At 36.7% G+C, this 21,945-nt stretch overlaps 2 protein-coding genes across 7 annotated transcripts in view; one reads left to right on the forward strand and one right to left on the reverse strand.

Annotated features, from left to right (window-relative positions):
- Positions 1–808: 808 nt before the first annotated feature.
- MIS18BP1 (MIS18 binding protein 1) lies at positions 809–20,416 on the forward strand. Its single transcript, XM_070477992.1, has 7 exons — positions 809–1,301; positions 6,457–7,070; positions 11,526–11,645; positions 11,816–12,282; positions 13,241–13,314; positions 15,487–15,617; positions 20,325–20,416. Exons 2-7 carry the CDS (start codon positions 6,542–6,544, stop codon positions 20,414–20,416), a joined length of 1,413 nt encoding a protein of 470 aa, XP_070334093.1. The 5' UTR covers positions 809–1,301; positions 6,457–6,541.
- The window catches only part of FANCM (FA complementation group M), a 98,480-nt gene continuing 89,669 nt past the window's right edge, over positions 13,135–21,945 (reverse strand). For 3 of the 6 annotated variants that reach the window (XM_070477986.1, XM_020881442.2, XM_070477988.1), the window contains one exon: positions 13,135–21,137. In XM_070477986.1, coding sequence (XP_070334087.1) covers positions 21,092–21,137 — 46 coding nt within the window. In that variant the 3' untranslated portion in view covers positions 13,135–21,091. The remainder of the gene's footprint in view (positions 21,138–21,945) is intronic. The other 3 variants (XR_011491796.1, XR_011491794.1, XR_011491795.1) reach the window with 2 other exon arrangements.

The following is a 21,945-nucleotide window of genomic DNA, read 5'->3' on the forward strand; positions in this document are numbered from 1 at the left end:
CACTATGCCATCTAGTTTTTCCCATAATTTGGTGCAAATGCATGTGCAGCCATTTTCTCATTATGCTGCACAGTCAGAAATTTCTATGCAGACCTGCTTCTCTCCTCCCACCCCCAACTGGTTTCTTTTCCTTACTTGCATTCATTCGATGTTTTATTTATTTATTTTCATTCGATGTTTTAAAAAGTGTATTTTAGATTCTGAATATTCGATGAGCACAAGATTTATGGATACATGATTTAGAGGAGAGAATCTCAAACGTCACTTTAAAGAGGCAAAAAATAAACTCTCCGGTCCTAAATGTTGACTTGGTGGGGAGTGGGGCGGAGTCCATGAAGAGAACACGCAGGACCGGGAGCTGGAACAGATTTAAGGCTGAGAACTCTAGTTACTCCTCTGGCTCCTCCCCCTCCAAAACTGAAATAAGGCATTCTACACAGTTTCCAGCCCGCAACGCGTCGTGCCGGGGCGCCGAGCCGAAGGAAGCACAGTACACTGGGCGAAGTCTAAGGCTGGGATAAGTCTGAACGCGACTGTAACAAACTGCATCGCAACCCAGAAGTCAAGATGAATTGCTTTTAGGGTTCGAGATGATTAGGTTAAAAAATTATAACTATTGCAAGTATAACTTTGCATTTAGTCCACTATCCCCTCAAGAAAAAAACATTCCTTCTCGGCCTCAAATATCTGACGGCCAGGGAAAACTTAAAAGCTCTCTTAAACATATTCAGGAAGCTAATTCCTCACACTTGGAAGTAACAAATAACCAAAAGCTATTACCATTCTCACACAGAGCTAGAGAGTAGCCGAGAAGGACCAAACGTAAGATGCGCAGTAGCGCGTATGACGTAGGCCTTCCTGCCGCAAAGCATTTCGGGAAGAGCCGCGAAACGCGAAGCTGGCGTTCTTCTGAAGAAGAAACAAAGTCCAAGGACGACTAGAGGTGCCTGCCCAGTACCTGTCGCAGCTTGGGGTTACCCAGTTTTTGTGGAAACAGCCATTGCCCACGCGGGGCGGGAAGCGCCCCCAGGCTTCCGGAGTCCCAGTGAGACGCACGGTGACGCAATTCCTGAGCGCGCCAATCCTGGGTTGGCTGGGAGGGCGGGCTCTTCAAATTTGAATTCCCTAATAGTTCGTGTTAGGGAACCTCGCGGAGAAGGTGAGAATCACCTGGGGTTCGGCCGCTGAGGGGTGGGGCAGACTTGGGCCAGAGGCGCGATCTTAGGGCGCCCAGGTCCCCCGCTGCCCCGAAGCCGAGCCCAGACTGCTGCCGTCTCGCCCGGTCAGGCTCTTCACCCAAGGTACGGCCTCCCCGACCCTCTACCCTAGCTTCTGCCTCCGGTCCCTCTGGCGCAGCGAGTCCCAGCGCTTCAGTTTTCTGCGGTCTGGCGGACTTTTGTACGTTTCTGTCTTCGGCTGCGGTATCACGACCACTGGTTCATTCGGTGTGTATTTGCTGCGTGTCTACTGGATTTATCAAGAGAGCAGACCTCTTTCCCTCTGATTTCGTTTCAGTGATGAGCGCCCTAGGCTTTTGTTCTAAAATCACTTCGAGAAAAAAAAATTAGATTTCCAAATAGAAATATTGTGTGCGTCACTGCCCGATTCTTCACCTTGGAACCCAGGATCCACAGAGCTAAAGAAACAATTTATCCATCTAGTGTGTGTTTTCTTCTGATTAAATTACATATTGCAAACATTTTCAGATGTAAATAAAATTATTTAGGAAACGGAGGCCCCTTCATCCCTCTCTACAAAGATGAGTGCTATTTACAATTACAGTTTTTACAATATCTTAATTCCAGATTTTTCCGTCTTTGCGTATACTGTTTTTTTTTTTTTTTAACAAATTCAATTGTACATCCTGTTCTGCTGCTTTTTAAACTTATAATATTCCAGCTACTTTATATGTCAGAGTGTGTATGTATATCTTTTTATTGAATACATAGAATTCCGTTATATGGATGACAAAAGCAGAATTTTGTCCCATATTGATAGACGTCTAGGTTGTTTCTAGTTAGCCCGGTGCTTTAGTGAATAGCGGAATTTTGGTAGCCATCTAGATTGTTTCTAATTAGTACTTCCGTGAACATCCTTGTATAGGGCCTGTTTAAGAACTTAGGCTTTGAAATCAGATAGACTGGAGTCCTGCTCTTAATTGCCAGTGGGACCTTGGACTGGTTACTTAACCACTTTATGCCTTAGTTTTCTCATCTTCAAAATGGGGATAATAACAATACTTAACTCTTATGAATTGCTGTAAGATTAAGTAGTGTCTGACATAGGTGCAGTAGATGTTGAATATTATTACCACAGACGTATTTGCATTCTTTTGTAGATGTTTCAGTAAGAAAAATTTTAAGTGGAATTTATTGATCAATGGCATGCACACCTATAGTTTGAAATTAACCTTTACCAAACTGATAAACATAAGAAATCTCACTTTTAATTTGCATCTCTTCATTTATTAGTAAAAGAGAGTGTCATTTTGACTCATTTATGGACCATTTGTATTCTATTAAATGCCTTTCATGTCCTTTGGTCATTTTTTATGTTGATCATTTCTTTAAATTGATTCATTTGGTTTCTTTGAATGTTATCCATTGGGTTGGCCAAAAAGTTCCTTTGGTTTCTAAGTATAAATGAAAGACCTTTTTCATTTTCACCAAGAATTTTATTGAACAGCATATTCACCATTTTATTCCACTACCTTCTGCCATTTTTCAGGCAACTTCATAATTCCATCTTCCTAAAACTTTTTATCTTTTTGAGCAAAGAACTCTTCCACATGCCATATATAGTCCTCCTTAATGAAATTTTTTTCATTAAGAGAATTTTGTAAAGACTGAAATAAACGGGAATCTGAAGATGCAATGTCTGGTGAATATGGCAGATAAGTCAGAACTTCTCAGAGAAGCTGTTAACAGTTTTTGCCTGGCCATCAAAGAAACATGGAGGCTTGTGTTACCCTGATGGAAGAATTTGTGTTTTCTGTTGACTAATTCCTGACGCTTTTTGTTGAGTGCTGCTTTCAGTTGGTCTAATTGGGAGCAGTTCTTTGAGCTCATGATAGGGAACTCCTTTCCAACCCCACTACATACACATCGCGTTTGGTGTGGTTGGTGGTAGTTCATTTCACTTGCCCCATGGTCTCTTCCATTCAACATTATTGTACAGTATTCACTTCTCATCACACATCACAATTTGTTTTAAAAATGGAATGTTTTTGTTACAGTTCAGAGAATCACAGGCAGAAATACAGTCAAGAAGTGCTTTTGTGCTTAACTTATGTGGAACCCAAACATCAAAGGGATTAACATAACCAAACTGGTGCAAAAGATTTTCAGTGCTTGATTTGGATATTTTGAGTATGTCAGCTATCTCCCACATGGCATAATGTTGATTGTTCTCAATGTCTCAGTTTGATCGCTATCAACTTCAAATGGTTATTGTACCAGGGAGCATTTGTCCAGCAAGAAATCTCCAGCGCAAAATTTTGCAAACCACTTTTGACAGGTTTGATGTTTGATCAGTCACAGTAGCTTCTCCATACACTGCACAAATCTTTTTTTTTTTTTTTTGCATTTCAGTTGTGTTTCCACCTTTCTTGAAATAATAAAGCATAATGTGCCAGAAATGTGGCCTTTTTCTTCCATTTTTAATATTAAAATGGCTACACAAAAGTTCACTAATCTTTTTTTTTTTATTTTAATGCATTGTGAATGACATCTGTCACAATACAATCTGACAGAACTGTTTTGAATGAAGTTAAAGACAAATAAGCTCTACTAGAACCACCTTACAGGAAAAACCAAACAAATTCTATGACCAACTCAATATGTTGTTGTGTGCTGCACTTTTTTCCAAGTATATCATTTGTTAGTTAACTTACTATTTCTCTCATTTTTTCCCAACTCTCTCTCCCCGTTTTGGTTAGTGTGCCTTGGGAGTTTTGACCCATTCCATTGTAATTATTATTAATGTTACTACCACAGCAGTAAATTCCTAGAATTTTTTATGTCTTCTTACGAAGAAGAATAAAAGTTAAATTCAGTATTATATACATGATAACAGTTGTTCAGCTTTCTAGATACTCTAGATACTCATAGCTACTTTTTCATACTTACAGCTGATTTTCCCATGCCTGAGTCTTTATTTTGAATAAATAGCAATTTTTCTCTAGTATATCAGCATGTCAGTTTTCAGAGTAAATTTTAAGTATTAGATTTTTCAAATAGTTTTAAGCATTTAATGAAGGCACAAACATACCATTTTAGAGTTCACCTTGTCTTCTCCAGTCCTAGAAGGAACCTAAATAGGAAGGAAATGTAAAAAAGAATGGATATATGTATATGTATAACTGATTCACTTTGCAGAAACTAATACAAGTTTGTAAGGCAAGTATATGCCAATAAAAACAATTAAAAATAAATAAATTGCATGATTTTCTTAAGAGCATAATGAAATCTCACACTGTCCTTCTAGGAATGTCAACCACCCCTCTGTCCAGCATACCCCATGCACTAGTCACTTAGCAGTCCTCAGATGGACTGTTGAAGTATAGTGTTTGTGTGTAGGTAACCCTAATTTTACTTAGCAGTTGTCCCAAATCACAAGAGTAGTGCTGCTGGCAATTGCTTCCTTTAAGTGAAAAGGTGAAAGCTTTTGACTTAATGAGGAAAAAAATTGTATGCTGAGATTGCCGAGGTCTGGATAAAAATGAATCTCCTATTTGTGAAGAAGGAAAAAGAAATGCATGCGGGTTTAGCTGTTGACCCCCAAAACTGCAAAAGTTACAGCTACAGTGCGTGATAAATGCTTTGTGAAGTGGAAAAGGCATTGAATTTGTGTTTTGGGTGAGGTGACATTCACATAACTTTTATTACAGTATATTGTTATAATTGTTTTACTATTGTTAATTTCTTACTCTGCCTGATTTACAAATTAAACTTTACCATAGGTATGTATGTAAAGGGAAAAACAGTATATATAGTATGGCTCTGGCACTATCCATAATTTCAGGCATTGACTGGTGGTCTTGGAATGTATCCCCCTGGGAGAAGGTGGGGAGGGAGAAACTATTGTACTACAGACTGGATGTTCTTATTTCTTCTAATTTACTAGCAGTTTATACTTATTGTTGAGCATTTCATTAGGTTCTAAAGAAATGAGATTGTGTAAACCTTCACATACTTTGCCATCTTTCCATGCAGTTGTCCCAGTTTATTCATTTTTGTTTTTGAGAACTTAAACTGAATGGCCAGTGAGTATTATATTATAACTCCAAGCACAGGATTCCTGTCACTAATATCTTGCCAAATGCATGAATATATGCGCTAATACATATTTGCTGAATTCAGTGGGTTTTGTGCCATTTCTAAGATACTGGGTGTCTTTGTCAGCTCTTGTTATTGAGGAATATTTCCTTCTTTTTTTCTCTTATAAAATATCAAATAAAATGGTAGTTTGTATGTGAATTTTTAACTTGTATATTTCTTGCAGAAGTTGCTGTAGATAAAGATACTTGATGTCTTTGGTCTGAATGAATTTATATTTTCTGAAATACATTTCTTATGTTTGTATGAACAAAGACTGATTGAAATAGTTATAAATTCAGTGATAAGAGATGCTGTAAATCTAGACTTATAAGTTCTAGGCTCCTTTAGGTTAAAATATTGTATTAATTTACCAACTGTATGGTTCATCACCTAGAAATGTGTAGGTGTGGGAAATAAAATTTATATGTAAGAAACAAGCTAAAACAAGTCTAAGACCATGTATGCCCAAGTACATAATTTCCTCTAAAAATTCTAAGCAGCAGTAAATGTTTATTTATTTATTTTTTAAATGTTTAGAAAATTATAATGAATATAATCTACTTTTGACTTGAGGTCTTTTTTTTAAAACTAAAATCTCACATTAAAAAGTTCTGCAGCATAACAGAAATCAGGATTGGAGATTGTTAACTTAAAAATTGAATGGATTTTTAACCTTCATTAGGATATGTCATGTAGTTGCTGCCTTAAAATTTAAGTTCCTAAAAGGAAAAATCATATTTGTGAAACTTAATCTTTTCATAATTTATTGCTATATGCAGTTGTCATTTAATGTTTTTTGATGCAAATATTAGATTGGAACCTCCAGGACTTGAGGTTCAAGTAAATTTCAAAAACAAATATTAAAAATTCTGCTCTTAGAGTGATAAAGTAGAAGACTTGGTGGAAGCTGCTTTTTTGCAGAGAATAAATTTAAAAACAAAACTGTTTTATCACTGAAAAAAAATAAATGAAACTTTAACAAAAATATAAAATCTTAGTCTGCTTTGTGAGGTATAGATTATCCAGTGTTGTTATGAACCAATTAAACCTTTTATTTTGTATAATGTTATTATGGAAAACAAACTTAACTTTTTCTGTACAGAAGCATGATAAAAATTGATTTCACATTGAACTGCAGGTTCCTCTGGCCCCCTGCTGAAGGTCTATCCTGAAAATTGTGTGAATTTTCTGTTAGAGGGAATTTGTTGCTTCTGTTTATCAAGATGATTGCAACACCTTTGAAACATCCAGGAATTCACCTGTCTTCAGATACATCTTCTCAAAGAAATATGCCCATGCATGCGATCTTTTTTGACAGCATTCCTTCAGGCACACTTACTCCTGTAAAAGACTTGGTGAAATATCAGAAATCCGCTTTAAAACTGAATAATCATAAAAAGAGTCAGTTTGTAGAAATGGCAGTTTTTAATAATAAAAATGTATTTCAGTCTACCATGCTAGTGGAGGCTACCACTTCTAACAGTTCTCTTGATATCAGTGCTATAAAGCCCAACAAGGATGAATTTAAAAATAAGGCAAGCTATGAATCACCAGGAAAAATATTTCAAAGAATGAAAGAAAAAGTCCTACGCGGCAAGCAAGAAGAAGCATCAGGAAACAGTTTTTTGGAACCAACACAAAATGAAAGTTTCACTCCTAATGGAGCTGAGGAAAGAATATTAAAGCATACCTACCTCTGTGAAGAAAAGGAAAACAACAAATCATTCCAGCCAGAAAACAGTTCACTAAGAGGTTAGTTTTATTATGTGTTGGTTAAAATGCTATACTGTGTTTAGTGTTTATTATGTCTGACACTTTTAGGTACTCAGGGAACAGCAGTGAGCAAAATGAACAAAAATCTCTGCCCTCATGAAGCTAGCTTATATTCAGGTGGTGGCAGACAGATCATTAAATAAGTATTTTTTAGAATTATAATAGAAATGGTCTGGAAAGAGAAAGCAGAGTAAGCATGATGGGGAGAGTTGGAGCAGGTTTTAATTTTTCATGGGGTGGTCAGTGTTTCAATGAAAAGGTGATATTTGAGCCAAAAAAACTGAAGGAAGCGATAGATGCAGATAGGTATCTTGCGGCTGGTACAAGTGCCCTGAAATAGAAGCATGCAGACTAGCTAGGAGATGACCAAGGAGTGAGTGGGCAGCTGGGGAGGAGGGGATAAATAAGGAGAGGGTCAGGTAATGTGTCTTTTAGGAGGGTCCTATAAGGGCCTTATAGGTAAATATAAGGGTTTGGGTTTTTGTTGTAAGCAAATTAAGGAGCCGCTAGAGGGTTTTGAGCAGAGGAATGTCGCAGTCTGACTTATATTTTAAAAGTATCACTCTAGCTGTTAATTTGAAATAGTTATTTTAGTATTCCAGGTAAGAGATGGCATTGGCTTGGTCAGGTGGTAGCAGTGGAGATAATAAGGAGTTGCTGAATTCCAGATAGATTTTGGTTTTGGCGGGGGGGGGGTGGGGTGGGGTGGGGGTGGGGGGGTGGGGGGTGGGTGTTAATTTGTTTTAATATTTTATTTATTTATTTGGCTGCACAGGGTCTTAATTGTGGCACATACGATCTTTTAGTTGTGGCATGTGGGATCTAGCTCCCTGTGCAGGGATCAAACCCAGGCCCCCTGCGTTGGGAGTGCGTAGAGTCTTAGCCACTGGACCACCAAGGAAGTCCCTCCAGATACATGTTGAGAGATGGGAATGTGGAATATAAGAGAGGTATAAAGGATGACCTGGTGATTGGTTTGGTTTGGGTTTTTTTTTGCTCAAGTAACTGGAAGGATGGAGCAGTTTAACTGAGGTGGGGCAGACAGAGGTGGAATAGTTTTGAGGACTCAGTAATTATGTTTCTTGTCATGTTAATTTTGATATGTCTGTTAAAAATTGAAGTATAGATGTGCATTAGGCTGTTGAAAAAAATTAGTTGGAATTTAGGGAAATGGCCTACCTGAGAAATACATTTGGAGTCATTAGCACCTAAATGGTATTTAAAGCTGTGAGATTAGATGGGATCATCAAGGAGTAAGTATATTATACTTGAAAAAACTGTGTATGTTGAAATGTTTCCAGAGAAAACATTTAAGGATAAGTTCCGGGGCACCCTGAAATTTAGAAGGTAGAATAAAGAGCAGAAAGTCGTGAAAGCCACTGAGATGAGGAAGAAAAACCAGAATGGTATCTTCAGAAGCCAGTAATTGATAAAGATACTTTACGTGCATTATCTCATTTGCTCCTTTCAGCAAACACTATGGATATATGCTCATTTAATAGTCTAGGAAATGGAGCTTTTAAATAAATTAACGTCTGCTATGTGTCTCACAGGTAGTAAGTAAGTGATAAGCTGAGAATTAAATACAGATATCTATTAGAAAGCTCATGCTCTTAACTGCTTACATAATAGATTGTGGGTGTATTGTTGCATTTCAAAGATAGTGATGTATTTTGACACAAAAGCAGTTTTCTAAGGGAGCTTAGGATGGAGGTAGGTGAATATACAAATAATCTCATACAGTCTAAGAGAAAAGGGAGAAGCAAGAGAAATAATGTACATTATAGCATGTTTTATATGTAAACTGGGATTAGAGAGAGGAAGACATAACTGACTGCTTTCAGAATCTGCTGACTTCCTAGAAAATACATATATATACAAACACAGATATTGTATATAATTTCAGAGATCTTTTGGAGAGTCCCTACATGGATCCCTGAACTGAAATAAATGGCCTGTGTTCTGTACCATGTTGCATATGATTGAATTGTCTACTTATCTGTACTACATTGCCCTGCCATTTCTAGTAGAATGATTTAAAGAAATAGAAACTTATCTATCTTTTATGACATGTCATTATAATAAAATCTTTATATTGAGGTTTATAAGGGTAAAGCAACATACATATTAAAGGGTAATCACTACCAGTTTTTTCAAGTATAATATTTGAAATTAAACATATAAAATAATTCAGTTTTTCCTTCACTGGTACAATTTTTTTTTTTTAACAATACTACTACTAGCACTGCTACATTTTATTTATTTATTTTTTCCATTTATTTTTATTAGTTAGAGGCTAATTACTTTACAATATTGTAGTGGTTTTTGTCATACATTGACATGAATCAGCCATGGATTTACATGTGTTCCCTATCCCGTTCCCCCGTCCCACCTCCCTTTCCACCCGATCCCTCTGGGTCTTCCCAGTGCACCAGGCCCGAGCACTTGTCTCATGCATCCAACCTGGGCTGGTGATCTGTTTCACCCTAGATAATATACATGTTTCGATGCTGTTCTCTTGAAACATCCCACCCTCGCCTTCTCCCACAGAGTCCACAAGTCTGTTCTATACATTTGAGTCTCTTTTTCTGTTTTGCATATAGGGTTATCATTACCATCTTTCTAAATTCCATATAATGTGTTAGTATACTGTAATGGTCTTTATCTTTCTGGCTTACTTTGCTCTGTATAATGGGCTCCAGTTTTATCCATCTCATTAGAACTGATTCAAATGAATTCTTTTTAATGGCTGAGTAATATTCCATGGTGTATATGTACCATAGCTTCCTTATCCATTCGTCTGCTGATGGGCATCTAGGTTGCTTCCATGTCCTGGCTATTATAAACAGTGCTGTGATGAACATTGGGGTGCACGTGTCTCTTTCAGATCTGGTTTCCTCGGTGTGTATGCCCAGGAGTGGGATTGCTGGGTCATATGGCAGTTCTATTTCCAGTTTTTAAAGAAATCTCCACACTGTTCTCCATAAAGGCTGTACTAGTTTGCATTCCCACCAACAGTGTAAGAGGGTTCCCTTTTCTCCACACCCTCTCCAGCATTTATTGCTTGTAGACTTCTGGATAGCAGCCATCCTGACTGGTGTGTAATGGTACCTCATTGTGGTTTTGATTTGCATTTCTCTGATAGTGAGTGATGTTGAGCATCTTTTCATGTGTTTGTTAGCCATCTGTATGTCTTCTTTGGAGAAATGTCTATTTAGTTCTTTGGCCCATTTTTTGATTGGGTCATTTATTTTTCTGGAATTGAGCTGCAGGAGTTGCTTGTATATTTTTGAGATTAATCCTTTGTTGCTTCGTTTGCTATTATTTTCTCCCAATCTGAGGACTGTCTTTTCACCTTGCTTATAGTTTCCTTTGTTGTGCAAAAGCTTTTAAGTTTCATTAGGTCCCATTTGTTTATTTTTGCTTTTATTTCCAATATTCTGGGAGGTGGGTCATAGAGGATCCTGCTGTGATTTATGTCGGAGAGTGTTTTGCCTATGTTCTCCTCTAGGAGTTTTATAGTTTCTGGTCTTACATTTAGATCTTTAATCCATTTTGAGTTTATTTTTGTGTATGGTGTTAGAAAGTGTTCTAGTTTCATTCTTTTACAAGTGGTTGACCAGTTTTCCCAGCACCACTTGTTAAAGAGGTTGTCTTTTTTCCATTGTATATTCTTTCCTCCTTTGTCGAAGATAAGGTGTCCATAGGTTCATGGATTTATCTCTGGGCTTTCTGTTCTGTTCCATTGATCTATATTTCTGTCTTTGTGTCACTGGTACAAATTTTAAATCTATTACCTTCCCCTTTTTATTTGAAAGAAACTCATTTCTATATTCAAAATACAAAACTTTAACCATCTAGGATGTAAAGCAGAATAAAATATAAGCAGTGCTATTAGTTCCTGTTTGTCTGGTGATAAGCCTACCAAATTTATGTCTTTGAAGACCTGCTAAAGGGATGTCAAAGAAGTATAAATTATGACTTAGTCTGCTACTGAATCTCAACATTTTGATTTTTAAACCTGTTACAACTGTTCATCCATATTTTAGAAATTTCCAACAACCAGAAGCAAAATCAGAATTTCAAGACAGGATGGCACTTGATATATGACTTTGACATAAACATATCTGATTTGTGACAGCACCAGAATTTTATTCCAGATCTCTAGGCTTCTAAGTCCAGTAGTATACTTGTGTCTAGAGCTGACAGGTAATGTGGAGAAGTTTTTAAAAAATTCTCTCTCAGCATAATACAGGTATAGAGAGTGCATTGAAGATATGAGATAATAAAAGGCAAAAACTTAATATAACTGTCATATATTAAAGTATATACTCTGTTGGTCTGATCACTACTCAATTTAAGTCTTTATTCCAAGATTTTTAAAGGTATTTTTTTTCTCTTATTGACTAATACAACTTCTTTCTTTAAAAAAAGAAAACTCAACCTCAGTCCAAGAAGTTCCTCTGGAATCATCAAGTAATATTTTTGTGCCGGTCAAGCAAAAGATTAAATATCAGCAGGAAAAGAAGTTGCCTCTGCACAATTTAACTTATGGTAAAGTGCTTTTTGTTTTGTTTTTAGTTTGTTATTTGAATGTATGGTTAAATGTTCTAGATAATTATTTTCCCTGTGTAGGCAATTAAAAGTTTTAAATTTTTCTGTTGTTCTCTTTTCATTTCATATTATCCGTCTATAAATTTGGTTTGGTTTTGTATTTTTTGCAGAGCTTCCAGTTCTGAACCAAGAACATAAAAATGTTGCAGCTGCAAACAGGGCACTAACTAGAGCTCAGCTGGCTAGACAAATTCTTCACTCAAAGGAGAATACAGTTGCAACCAATAAATCCAAAAAGGACACGTTTGTTTTAGAAGACATTGATTCTACCTGTGAAAAGTCCCCAAATACCACTGTTGAGACTCTTTGTGGTCCTGATGTTGAGAATGGTGGTCAATTACTGGTTTCCGATGATAGTAAGATTACAGCAGAAGACACTTCAAAACAGGAAATTAAGGAAGGAAATGAGAAAACAATGCACAGAGAGACTGATTTTACAGGTTCCATGAATGATACTTGTAAAATTGTGCTTGCAACTCCACGATTTCATATAACAATACCTCAGAGATCAAAAAGAAATGCTTGGAACCCTTCTCCAAGTACAAGCCAAACTATTACAAATGGAGTTAAAATTAAGGTAGGAAAACTTTTAAGGCAGATAAATACTTGTTTTCACCCTCATTCTTAAAGTGCATAAGCTCTTTTGCTCTCTCATTAACAGGTTCATTTTGGGTTTTTGTTAATATTTAGTGTAGAGGCAATGTGGCCTAGTGAAATGAGCAGTGGATTAAAAGTAAGAAGACCCATGCGTGAAGTCTTATTTTGCTCTATCACTAGTTGCATAGTCTTCAACTCCCTTTGGGGATGAATACTGAGGTATTCTTGTTCTTAAATTTTTTTTTTTCCTGATTCTTGGTGTTCTATTAACAGAGCAGTTAAAAGGGAAAGGAATTATAGCATCTAAAGATTTGAGCAGTTTTACTGTTGTAACACTGGAGTAGGAAATGGCAACCCACTCCAGTATTCTTGCCTGGAGAATCTCATGGCTAGAGGAGCTGTTCACATGTTTGCTTTGAAATAGAATACTAAGTATAGATTACTAGCAATCACCTTTATAGTTTACAGGAAATTAAATGCAACTCCAAATCAACTTTTCCAAAAAAATGCTCTAATTATACAGGGATAAAAGTGATGGTGAAATGCATACTACTTAACTTGTTTTCTCTAAGTTATTGTGTCTTTTGTGGCTTTGGTATTTTAATGGATACCTCAAGATTTTAGGTGACTTTTTCCCTTAGTGGTTAAGATATTTGACATAAGAATATTTAAGGTATAATTGATTCTGGATTTTATTAATAGAACAAACTGCAGTACAACTTCAGTTCAGTCTGTCTCCATCTTTTGTTTAATTATGCATAAGTTTTTACCTTATTGCTATATAAAATAGAATGTGATTCTTACATAGATGAACACGAAAGACTCATTTGGATTACTTGTATAAGTTTTTTCTTTTAATTTAATGTAAACTGATTTTGTAATGCATATGGTACAAGTAATATAAGAAATAATATATACTTCATTTTATGCTTTATCAGGTAGTCCAGCTACAGGAATGGATGATTAAAGTCATCAATAATAACACTGCTATATGTGTAGAAGGAAAACTGATGTAAGTATAACTTTTCAGTATTCTTCTAGTAAAATCTGTAATAAGAATATTTGTGTGTAAGAACTTACAAGGAGATACATGACAAATCGCATCTTGCTGTAAAAGAAAGACTTTCTAACGAGGTTATAAACTGATGGCAGAAAAGTAAAATGAGTATGACCATTTTGATTGTAACTAGCTTTCTTGCTTTTGCAAGAAATTTGTTAACTCACATTATTTTTAAAATAGTGACGCTCAAATTTGCATGAACAGTGCTTTATTTTTTCAGAGGTTCTATGAAGTGGGCTGGGATTATCTGCTTAGTGATAATGATTGCTTGTAGTTAACGTTTACGGCATGCATTTCAGTCCAGAGTCTCACATCTAAGTTGGGAAAACCAAAACCAGATATGTATTTACTGATCCAGGAAAGAAATCAAAATTATTTAGCAGTGCCACACTGCTACATGTTAAGTAATCACTGGCACTTTATGGTTTTCCCTAAAATGAAAGCATCCTTTGGTAAGTGGGCTTTGCCTAAGTGGGCTTTGCTAGTCCCATTTCCTGTTCTTCAAAACCAATTTTCTTAGTGGTTAAAAAAAAAATGTAATAAAAGGTTGTAATAAAACAGTACACTGTATCATGTTTAGAGATACTTACCTGAAAGTTTATGAGTATATAAAATCTGCCTTGCTCACCTTATTTCTTGCTTGCCTTGCACCCACTCATTTCCTTAATATCCAGAGGCAGCACTGATTGCCTTTGTTGGAATCCCATTACTACTGCCAGAGAAGGCAATGGAAACCCACTCCAGTACTTTTGCCTGGAAAATCCCATGGACGGAGTAGCCTGGTAGGCTACAGTCTATGGGTCACTAAGAGTCGGACACGACTGAGCGACTTCACTTTCACGCATTGGAGAAGGAAATGGCAACCCACTCCACTGTTCTTGCCTGGAGAATCCCGGGTACGGGGGAGCCTGGTGAGCCTCCGTCTATGGGGTCGCACAGAGTCAGACACGACTGATGCGACTTGGCAGCAGCAGCATTACTACTGCTTACTGGCTGTATGACTTAGGCCAATTACTTACCCTCTTTCAGTCTCATTTTCTTCATTTGTGTAATGATGATATAACATGACCTACTTTTTTAATTATTTGAGGGTTAAATACGTTAATATTTATAAGATTTCAAGAACAGTGCTTGAGTACTATTTAAATATTTGTTAAATAAAATAGTGAAAGTCACTCAGTCGTGTCCAACTCTTTGTGACCCCATGGACTATTAAGTCCATGGAATTCTCTATTCCAGAATACTAGTGTGGGTAGCCTTTCCCTTCTCCAGGGGATCTTCCCAACTCAGGGATTGAACCCAGGTATCCCGCATTGTAGGGGCATCCTTTACCAGCTGAACCACAAGGGAAACCCAAAAAAGAACAGAGGATGTGAGAATATTGTGTTAAAGTATAACATATGAGTTTAGTTCCATTTGACCAAACTAAATGACCTTAACTTTCTCATTTATTATGCTTATATTTAGAATGTTTATTACTAATCTAATGAGTCAGAATGTTCATTTATCTAATATATTTTAAAATTTTGTTTTCTCTATATTTATTCTTGGCTTCATGTAGAGAAATATAAAGAGTAGATTTATGGGTCAGTAGTTTGATGCTGCGGTTTGTTTTTTCACAATTGGAACCTCTTTTGGTACTTTCTAAAGAGGAAGGTAAAGACATTTGGCTAAAAAAAAAAAGACATTTGGCTATATGGTGGTGGGGGGGAACACAAGAGTAGAATAATTCAAACAATATAACTGCTTGAAATCTAACTCAGCATAGGCCCTGAGGAGAGTGACAGGGAAACCATCCTTTGGCGGTTTGGCATCAGTTGAGACAGAGTTGTGAGCTTTATTACCACAAGATATTTAGAGAACTCCTTGCTTTCTTGCTAATGATACATTTTATACTAGCCACATGGTTTGGCCATAGTACAGTTTCTTGTTACTCAGGTTCACATTAGCCAAGAGGTTGAGTTCTGTTGCAGTGTTTGGCCCTCAAATGTTTTGTAATTAGATTGATAGCATTGTAGCTGGAGTGCAAATTTATTCCTGTTACAACTTTATTACATGTGTACATTGTGACTCTTGGTAAAATGTGAATATTTTGGCTTTAACTAAGCTTTTTTTTTCTCCTAGAGACATCACCAACATATATTGGCACAGTAATGTAATTGTAGAACGGATTAAGCACAACAAACTTAGAACTTTATCAGGCAACATTTATGTACTAAAAGGAATGATAGACCAAATTTCCATGAAAGAAGCAGGTAATGACTGTCATTACTAATTGGAAGAATTACTTTACTAAGTGAAATAATTAACCATATTTCAAACCATATTTTTGCTTTTAATTAGGTGCTTTAAAATTACATGTCAACACTAAAAATTAAAAAATACTGCCAAAATTATGTAAAACTATTATATATGTTGATCCTTTATTATGATTTACTGTTATTGACAGTTTAAGTTCAGTTATTTCAAAAATATTCAAATGAAATGTTCCTTATTTGTGAGGAACTGGCTAGAAGAATATAATTTAGCTCCCTAATTCCTCTTTTGTTAAGCCTGCCCGGCATAACCCTAGTCCTGATACAATCTTATTTTCTGTCTATGCCTGCTGCTGCTGCTGCTAAGTCGCTTCAGTCGTGTCTGACTCTGTGTGACCCCAAAGATGGCAGCCCACCAGGCTCCCCCATCCCTGGGTTTCTCCAGGCAAGAACACTGGAGTAGGTTGCCATTTCCTTCTCCAGTGCATGAAAGTGAAAAGTGAAAGTGAAGTCGCTCAGTCGTGTCTGACTCTTAGCGACCCCATGGACTGCAGCCTACCAGGCTCGTCTGCCCATGGCATTCTCCAGGCAAGAGTACTGGAGTGGGGTGCCATTGCCTTCTCCTGTCTATGCCTAGTACACAGCTAATGTGACTAAAGAAAAACACACCTGAGTAGTCTACTTTAAATCTATGACTACCAGCAACAAACTGTGGCCACTTGGTATCCTACTGTAGGTCCCTAATCCATTCATTCCCCCATCATCCTCGATGACTATTTTGTATTTCTATATCTCTCCTGCCTTCCTCTCAGCTTGGTGGGTGGGGGAACAAGGAGAAGACTTGAGCAACAGGAACAATCAAAAGAGAACTTTTCTGCCACATCTCTTATCTGCTTGTATTTGTACCTGCTTTTATTGGGCAAGCCTCCCACGTTCCTGTCTGTGTCAACCTGTTTATACTTTAGTTCTGACCCTCTTTTACTCAAAAATATCACTCTAGTAATTCTCCCTTCCATCACAAAGAAAACCAAAACGAAACACTCTCTTTTGTGTAAAAAAATCAAGGTTGTTAGAATGTATTTGTATTTAAGAGATCATCAACTTAAAATAATCATATATATATGTTATATAGTAACCTAATGGTAATCACAAACCAAAAATCTATACTAGATATACATACACATACACACAAAAGAGAAAGGAATCCAAAGGTAACACAAAAGATAGTCATCAAAAGAAGGAATAAAAAACTACAAACACAACCAGAAAACAGTTACTAAAACAGCTATAACTACTTTAAATGTAACTTTAAGTGTAAATGGACCAAATGCTCCCAATCCAAAGACACAGCAGAGTGGCTGAATGGATACAAAAACAAAGAGACTCCTTTCAAATCTAAAAATAAAAGACAGAAAGTGAAGGGATGGAAAAAGGTATTCCATGTAAATGGAAATGAAACCAAGTTAGAAATGCTTGTATTAGACAAAACAGACTTTTAAACAAAGATTGTAATAGAATACAAAGAAGAATATTACATAATGGTAAAGGGATCAATACAAAAACAAAAAAAAAGCTATAACAATTGTAAATATACAGGTGCCCAACCTCGGAACACCTAAATACTTAAATAACAAAGCTAAAGGTATCCTACTCCCTGAATTCAAACTATGCTGCTAAGCTACAGTAATCAAAATAGTGTGATACTGGCACCAAAACAGCCACATAGATCAACTAAACAGAATAGAGACCCCAGAAATGAACCTACATGTATTTGGTCAATTAATTTACAACAGAGGAGGTAAGAATATAATGGGGGAAATGACGGCCTCTTCAGTAAGTGATACTAGGAAAACTGGATAACTGCATGCAAAAGAAGCTAGAGTACTTCCTCACACTGTGTCCAGAAATAAACTCAAAATGGATTAGACTTAAATGTACGATTTGAAACCATAAAACTCCTAGAAGAAAACATAGTGAACCCTTTGACAGATGCCTTAGCTATATTTTTCTAGATCTGTCTCCCCAGGCAAAGGCAACAAAAACCAAAAAATAAACAAATGGGACAACATCAAACTAAAAAACTTTTGTACAGGAATAGAAACTGTCAACAAAATGATAAAGCAACCTACTGAGTAGGAGGACATATTTGCAAGCTACATTGCTGATAAGGGATTAATACCCAAAATACACAAAGAACTCATACAATTCAACATCACAAAAAGAAACAGTCCTATTAAAAAATGAGCAGGGGACTCCCCTGGTTGTCCAGTGGCTAAGACTCCATGCTTCCAACGCAGGGGGCCTGGGTTCAATCCCTGATCAAGGAACTAGATCCCACATGCTGCAACTAAGAGTTCATAAGCTGCAATGAAAGATCCTACATGCCACAACTAAGACCTGGTGCAGTAAAATAATTTTTTAAGAAGTTGGGCAGAAGAGCTGAATAAGTATTTTCCGAAAGAAGATATACAGATGGCAAACAAAGATGCTCAACATCACTAATCATCAGGGAAATGCAAATCAAAAGCACAATGAGATACCACCTCATGCCTGTCAGAATAGCTATTATCCAAAAGACAAGAAATAACATGCATTGGTGAGGTTATGGAGAAAAGGGAACCCTTATGCCATGTTGGTGAGAAAGTAAATTGGTATGACCACTATGGAAAACTGTGGAGGTTCCTCAAAAAATTAGTCAAATAGAACTATCATATGATCCAGCAGTCCACTTTGGGGTATTTTTCTGAAGAAAACAAAAACAGTAATTGAAAAGATAAATGCATGCCTGTGTCTACTGCAGCATTATTTATAATAGACAAGATACCAAAACCGTTTAAGTGTCTACTGATGGATGAGTGCATAAAGACGATGAGGTGTATACATATACAAAAGAATATTATTCAGCCTTAAAGAATGAAATCTTACTATTGTGACAACATGGAGGGACCTACAGGTATTAAACTAAGTGAAATCAGAGAAAGATAAACACTGTATGATTCCACTTGTATATGGAATCCAAAAACCACAGCAAATGAACAAGTCAAAACACAAATCGAGTCACAGATAAAGAGAACAGATGCTTGCCAGAAGGGAGAGGGATCAGGGAATGAGTGAACTAGGTGAGGGAGATTAAAACATACAGAATTCTAGTTATAAATGAGTCACAGGGATGAAGGGTTCTGCAGTGAACAATATTCACATTGTTATGATACAATAATTTTTGATATAGTTAAAAGTATTGTAAAAATGTGGGAAGAGGATTTGGAAGGAGAGGTTTAGATGTTAAATCTTCATCTCTTATTTATAAATTTTAAAATTGCTTTTTTCCTTTTTATTGTATCTGTAGGAGATGGTAGATATTAACTATTGTAATCATTTGGGAAGATATATATTAGTAAGCCATCATGCTGTATACCTTAAACTACACTGTGCTGTGTGTCAGTTATTCCTTAAAAAAATAGGGTGAGGGCAAACCCTCCTTTAACCACACTTCTTTCAGCCACTATTGCTCTCATTGACAGCAAAACGGCTCAGACAATTCATTATACTTAGATCTATTTCCTCTTGAATTCTTTTCCATCTTTTTTCTTGAATTCCCTTTAGTCTCTCCTTCATCCTCAGTTCTTCACTGCAACAGCCCTTATCAAAGTCACCAGTGGCCCCCACATTGCTAAATCCACTGTACACTTGACACGGTAATCACACCTACCTTCTTGAAATACTTGGCTTCTGGAATACCATATTTCATACTGCCTCACTCCCTGTTCCTTCATAGTTTCTTTGCTTACTTTTCTTTCTTCTTTGCCTCTAAATAATGGAATAGACTAGGGCTCTTTCTATACTCAGTGCTGTGCTGATTTCATATTTTTTTATTCATTTTTTGTCTCTTCATTTGACATCTTCACTAGTTTGTCTACAGGCGTCTCAGAGTTAATATGTCAAAAACCTGATCTTCTCCATGTACTTCCACAGACTGTTCTCAAAATAACAACTAATTCAGTCCTGTTAAAAAGTAAGTCATACTCTTTGGCTCCTCCACTCAGAAATTTTCTATAACTTCCTATCTCACCCAAAGTAAAAGATCCGGTCCATAAAATGACGCCAAGGCTTTAAAATCTCTCCCAGCTGCCTCTGTTACCCATCTGCGTACTAAGTGGCCTCCTAGTTCTTGCCTCTCTTCATTTCACTTCAGCTACACCAATCTCTGTGGTTCTACAAACAAGCCAGGCATCCTCTTGCTTCATAGCCTTTCCCTTTGTTCCCTCTGCTTCCAGTGCTTTAACCCCATATTGCCACATTGCTCACTTCCTGTACTTCAGGGCTTTACTCAAATGATGCTATTTCAGTGAGAACTTGTCTGTCCTTTTCTGAAATGCTGCCTGCCCCCCCCTTTCTCCTCCCCTAAAATGAACAGACTGATACTGCTATTCCTCTTAACTGCATAATTTTTCTCCATAGCATAAATGACCACTCTAACAAATGAGATATATTACTTACTGGTTTGCTTTCTGTTTAGAAGGCAATTTTCATGAAGGCAGATTTTTTTTTGCAGATTTTTTGTTGTTGTTAACTGCTGAATTCCTCAGCACAGGCACTGTGTGCCTGGCACACAGTAAGCAATAGTGTATATATTTAAATTATTTAATAAATGAATGACATCAGTTTAAAATCTAGCCTTTCAGATAACTTCTGTTTGTTTATAAATAGGTTATCCAAAATATCTCATAAGGAAATTTATGTTTGGATTTCCAGAAAAATGGAAAGAGTACATTGACAATTTTTTAGAACAGTTAAGGTAAAGTAGTTTTTAACTTTTAAAACAAGGGTTGTTTCTTTTTTGGGTGGCGCTGGGTCTTCCTTGCTATGCATGGGCTTTGTCTAATTATAGAGAGTGAGGGCTACTCTTCAGTTGCCATGCGCGGGCTTCTCAGCGTGGTGGCTTCTCTTGTTACGGAGCGCGGCCTCCAGGTGCACGGGCTTCAGTAGTTGCCGCACGCAGGCCCAGTAGCTGTGACGTGTAGGCTTAGTTGCTCCCAGGCACGCGGAATCTTTCCAGACCAGGGATGGAATCCATGTCTCCTGCATTGGATTCTTATCCACTGTGCCACTAGGGAAGTCAGTCCATCTTTTAATTTTTAAAAAACAATCTTACTGATGTATAATTTACATCTGATAAACCACCCATTGTAGGTATAAAATTTGATGAGCCTTTACAAATGTATATACTGATATAACCAATGGAAAGTGCTTTTAAGTTCTGCTTTTGGGAATGTCCATTTTGAGCTATCTTTGACCTTAGATTTTCAGAAGGCAGTAATACTTTACTGGAACTTCTGTCATGTGGAATAAATCTAAAAGAAAAATTAAACCTTTGACATATTTAAGGAGTCATCTGTAATCACCTACCCTTTAAGAGGCATGTAGCTATAAACAGGAGTCTGACATTCTCGGTCCTTTTCCTTTCATTCATTTCCTCAGTTGTTACAAAGTGTCATCTGCTTAGCCGACTCTGTATCAGCACTGGGAAAACAAACAAGAATTTGATTAATTCTTAACCTTAAAAACTCTTTAGGTTGTGTAAATTAATTTCATCACAGTGTAATGACATATAATATCAGCTGGCAGCTTTCTCCTGTAAAGGGTCGATAGTATTTTCATGGGTATGCTGCTTCTGTCACAGCTACTTGACTCTGCCTTTGTAGTGGAAAAGTGACATCGACAGTACAGAAATGAATGAGTATGACTGTGTTTCAGTAGACTTTATTTACAAGAACAGGTGGCTGGCAGAATTTGTCCTGCTATTTTCTTGTATCAGCTTAAATAGGAAATACAAAAGTGAAGATAGTAAGAACTTAAAAAGTCATATTTGAATATTTTGACTTAAGATGTCATACATAAGTTCTTTGTGGGAGGAAAAGGGTAGAAGCCATGAAAGCTTAAATAGTGTAAAGATTAAAGGTAATCTGCTTGGGAAAAAAAGCTTTATCTGAGGGAATTTATTTATTTATGGGTTTAGTTTTTTGGTTTTGTTTTTTGAGAACCTATATTAGAGGAGAAAATACTATACTTGTTTTTAGGGCTTGTGAGAAGGAAAAAGGAAAGGCCAGACAAAACCAGAAAGCTGAAAGATGTGTTCCTGACATTCAAAAATCAATGAAAAATGATGCGAGGAAAACAAAACCAGATGTCCTCCAAAGAACCACCATCACTTATGACCTTGACTGTGATTCTTTGGGTATGTTTGCTCTTTTCTTTTGTTCATATTGTGGTATATTTTTAAATGAGCTCCACATTGTTTAATTGTTTACAGTGTATATAGTACTGAGTC

This window comes from Odocoileus virginianus, chromosome 16 (genome assembly GCF_023699985.2).
Source record: "Odocoileus virginianus isolate 20LAN1187 ecotype Illinois chromosome 16, Ovbor_1.2, whole genome shotgun sequence".
Taxonomy (NCBI): domain Eukaryota; kingdom Metazoa; phylum Chordata; class Mammalia; order Artiodactyla; family Cervidae; genus Odocoileus; species Odocoileus virginianus.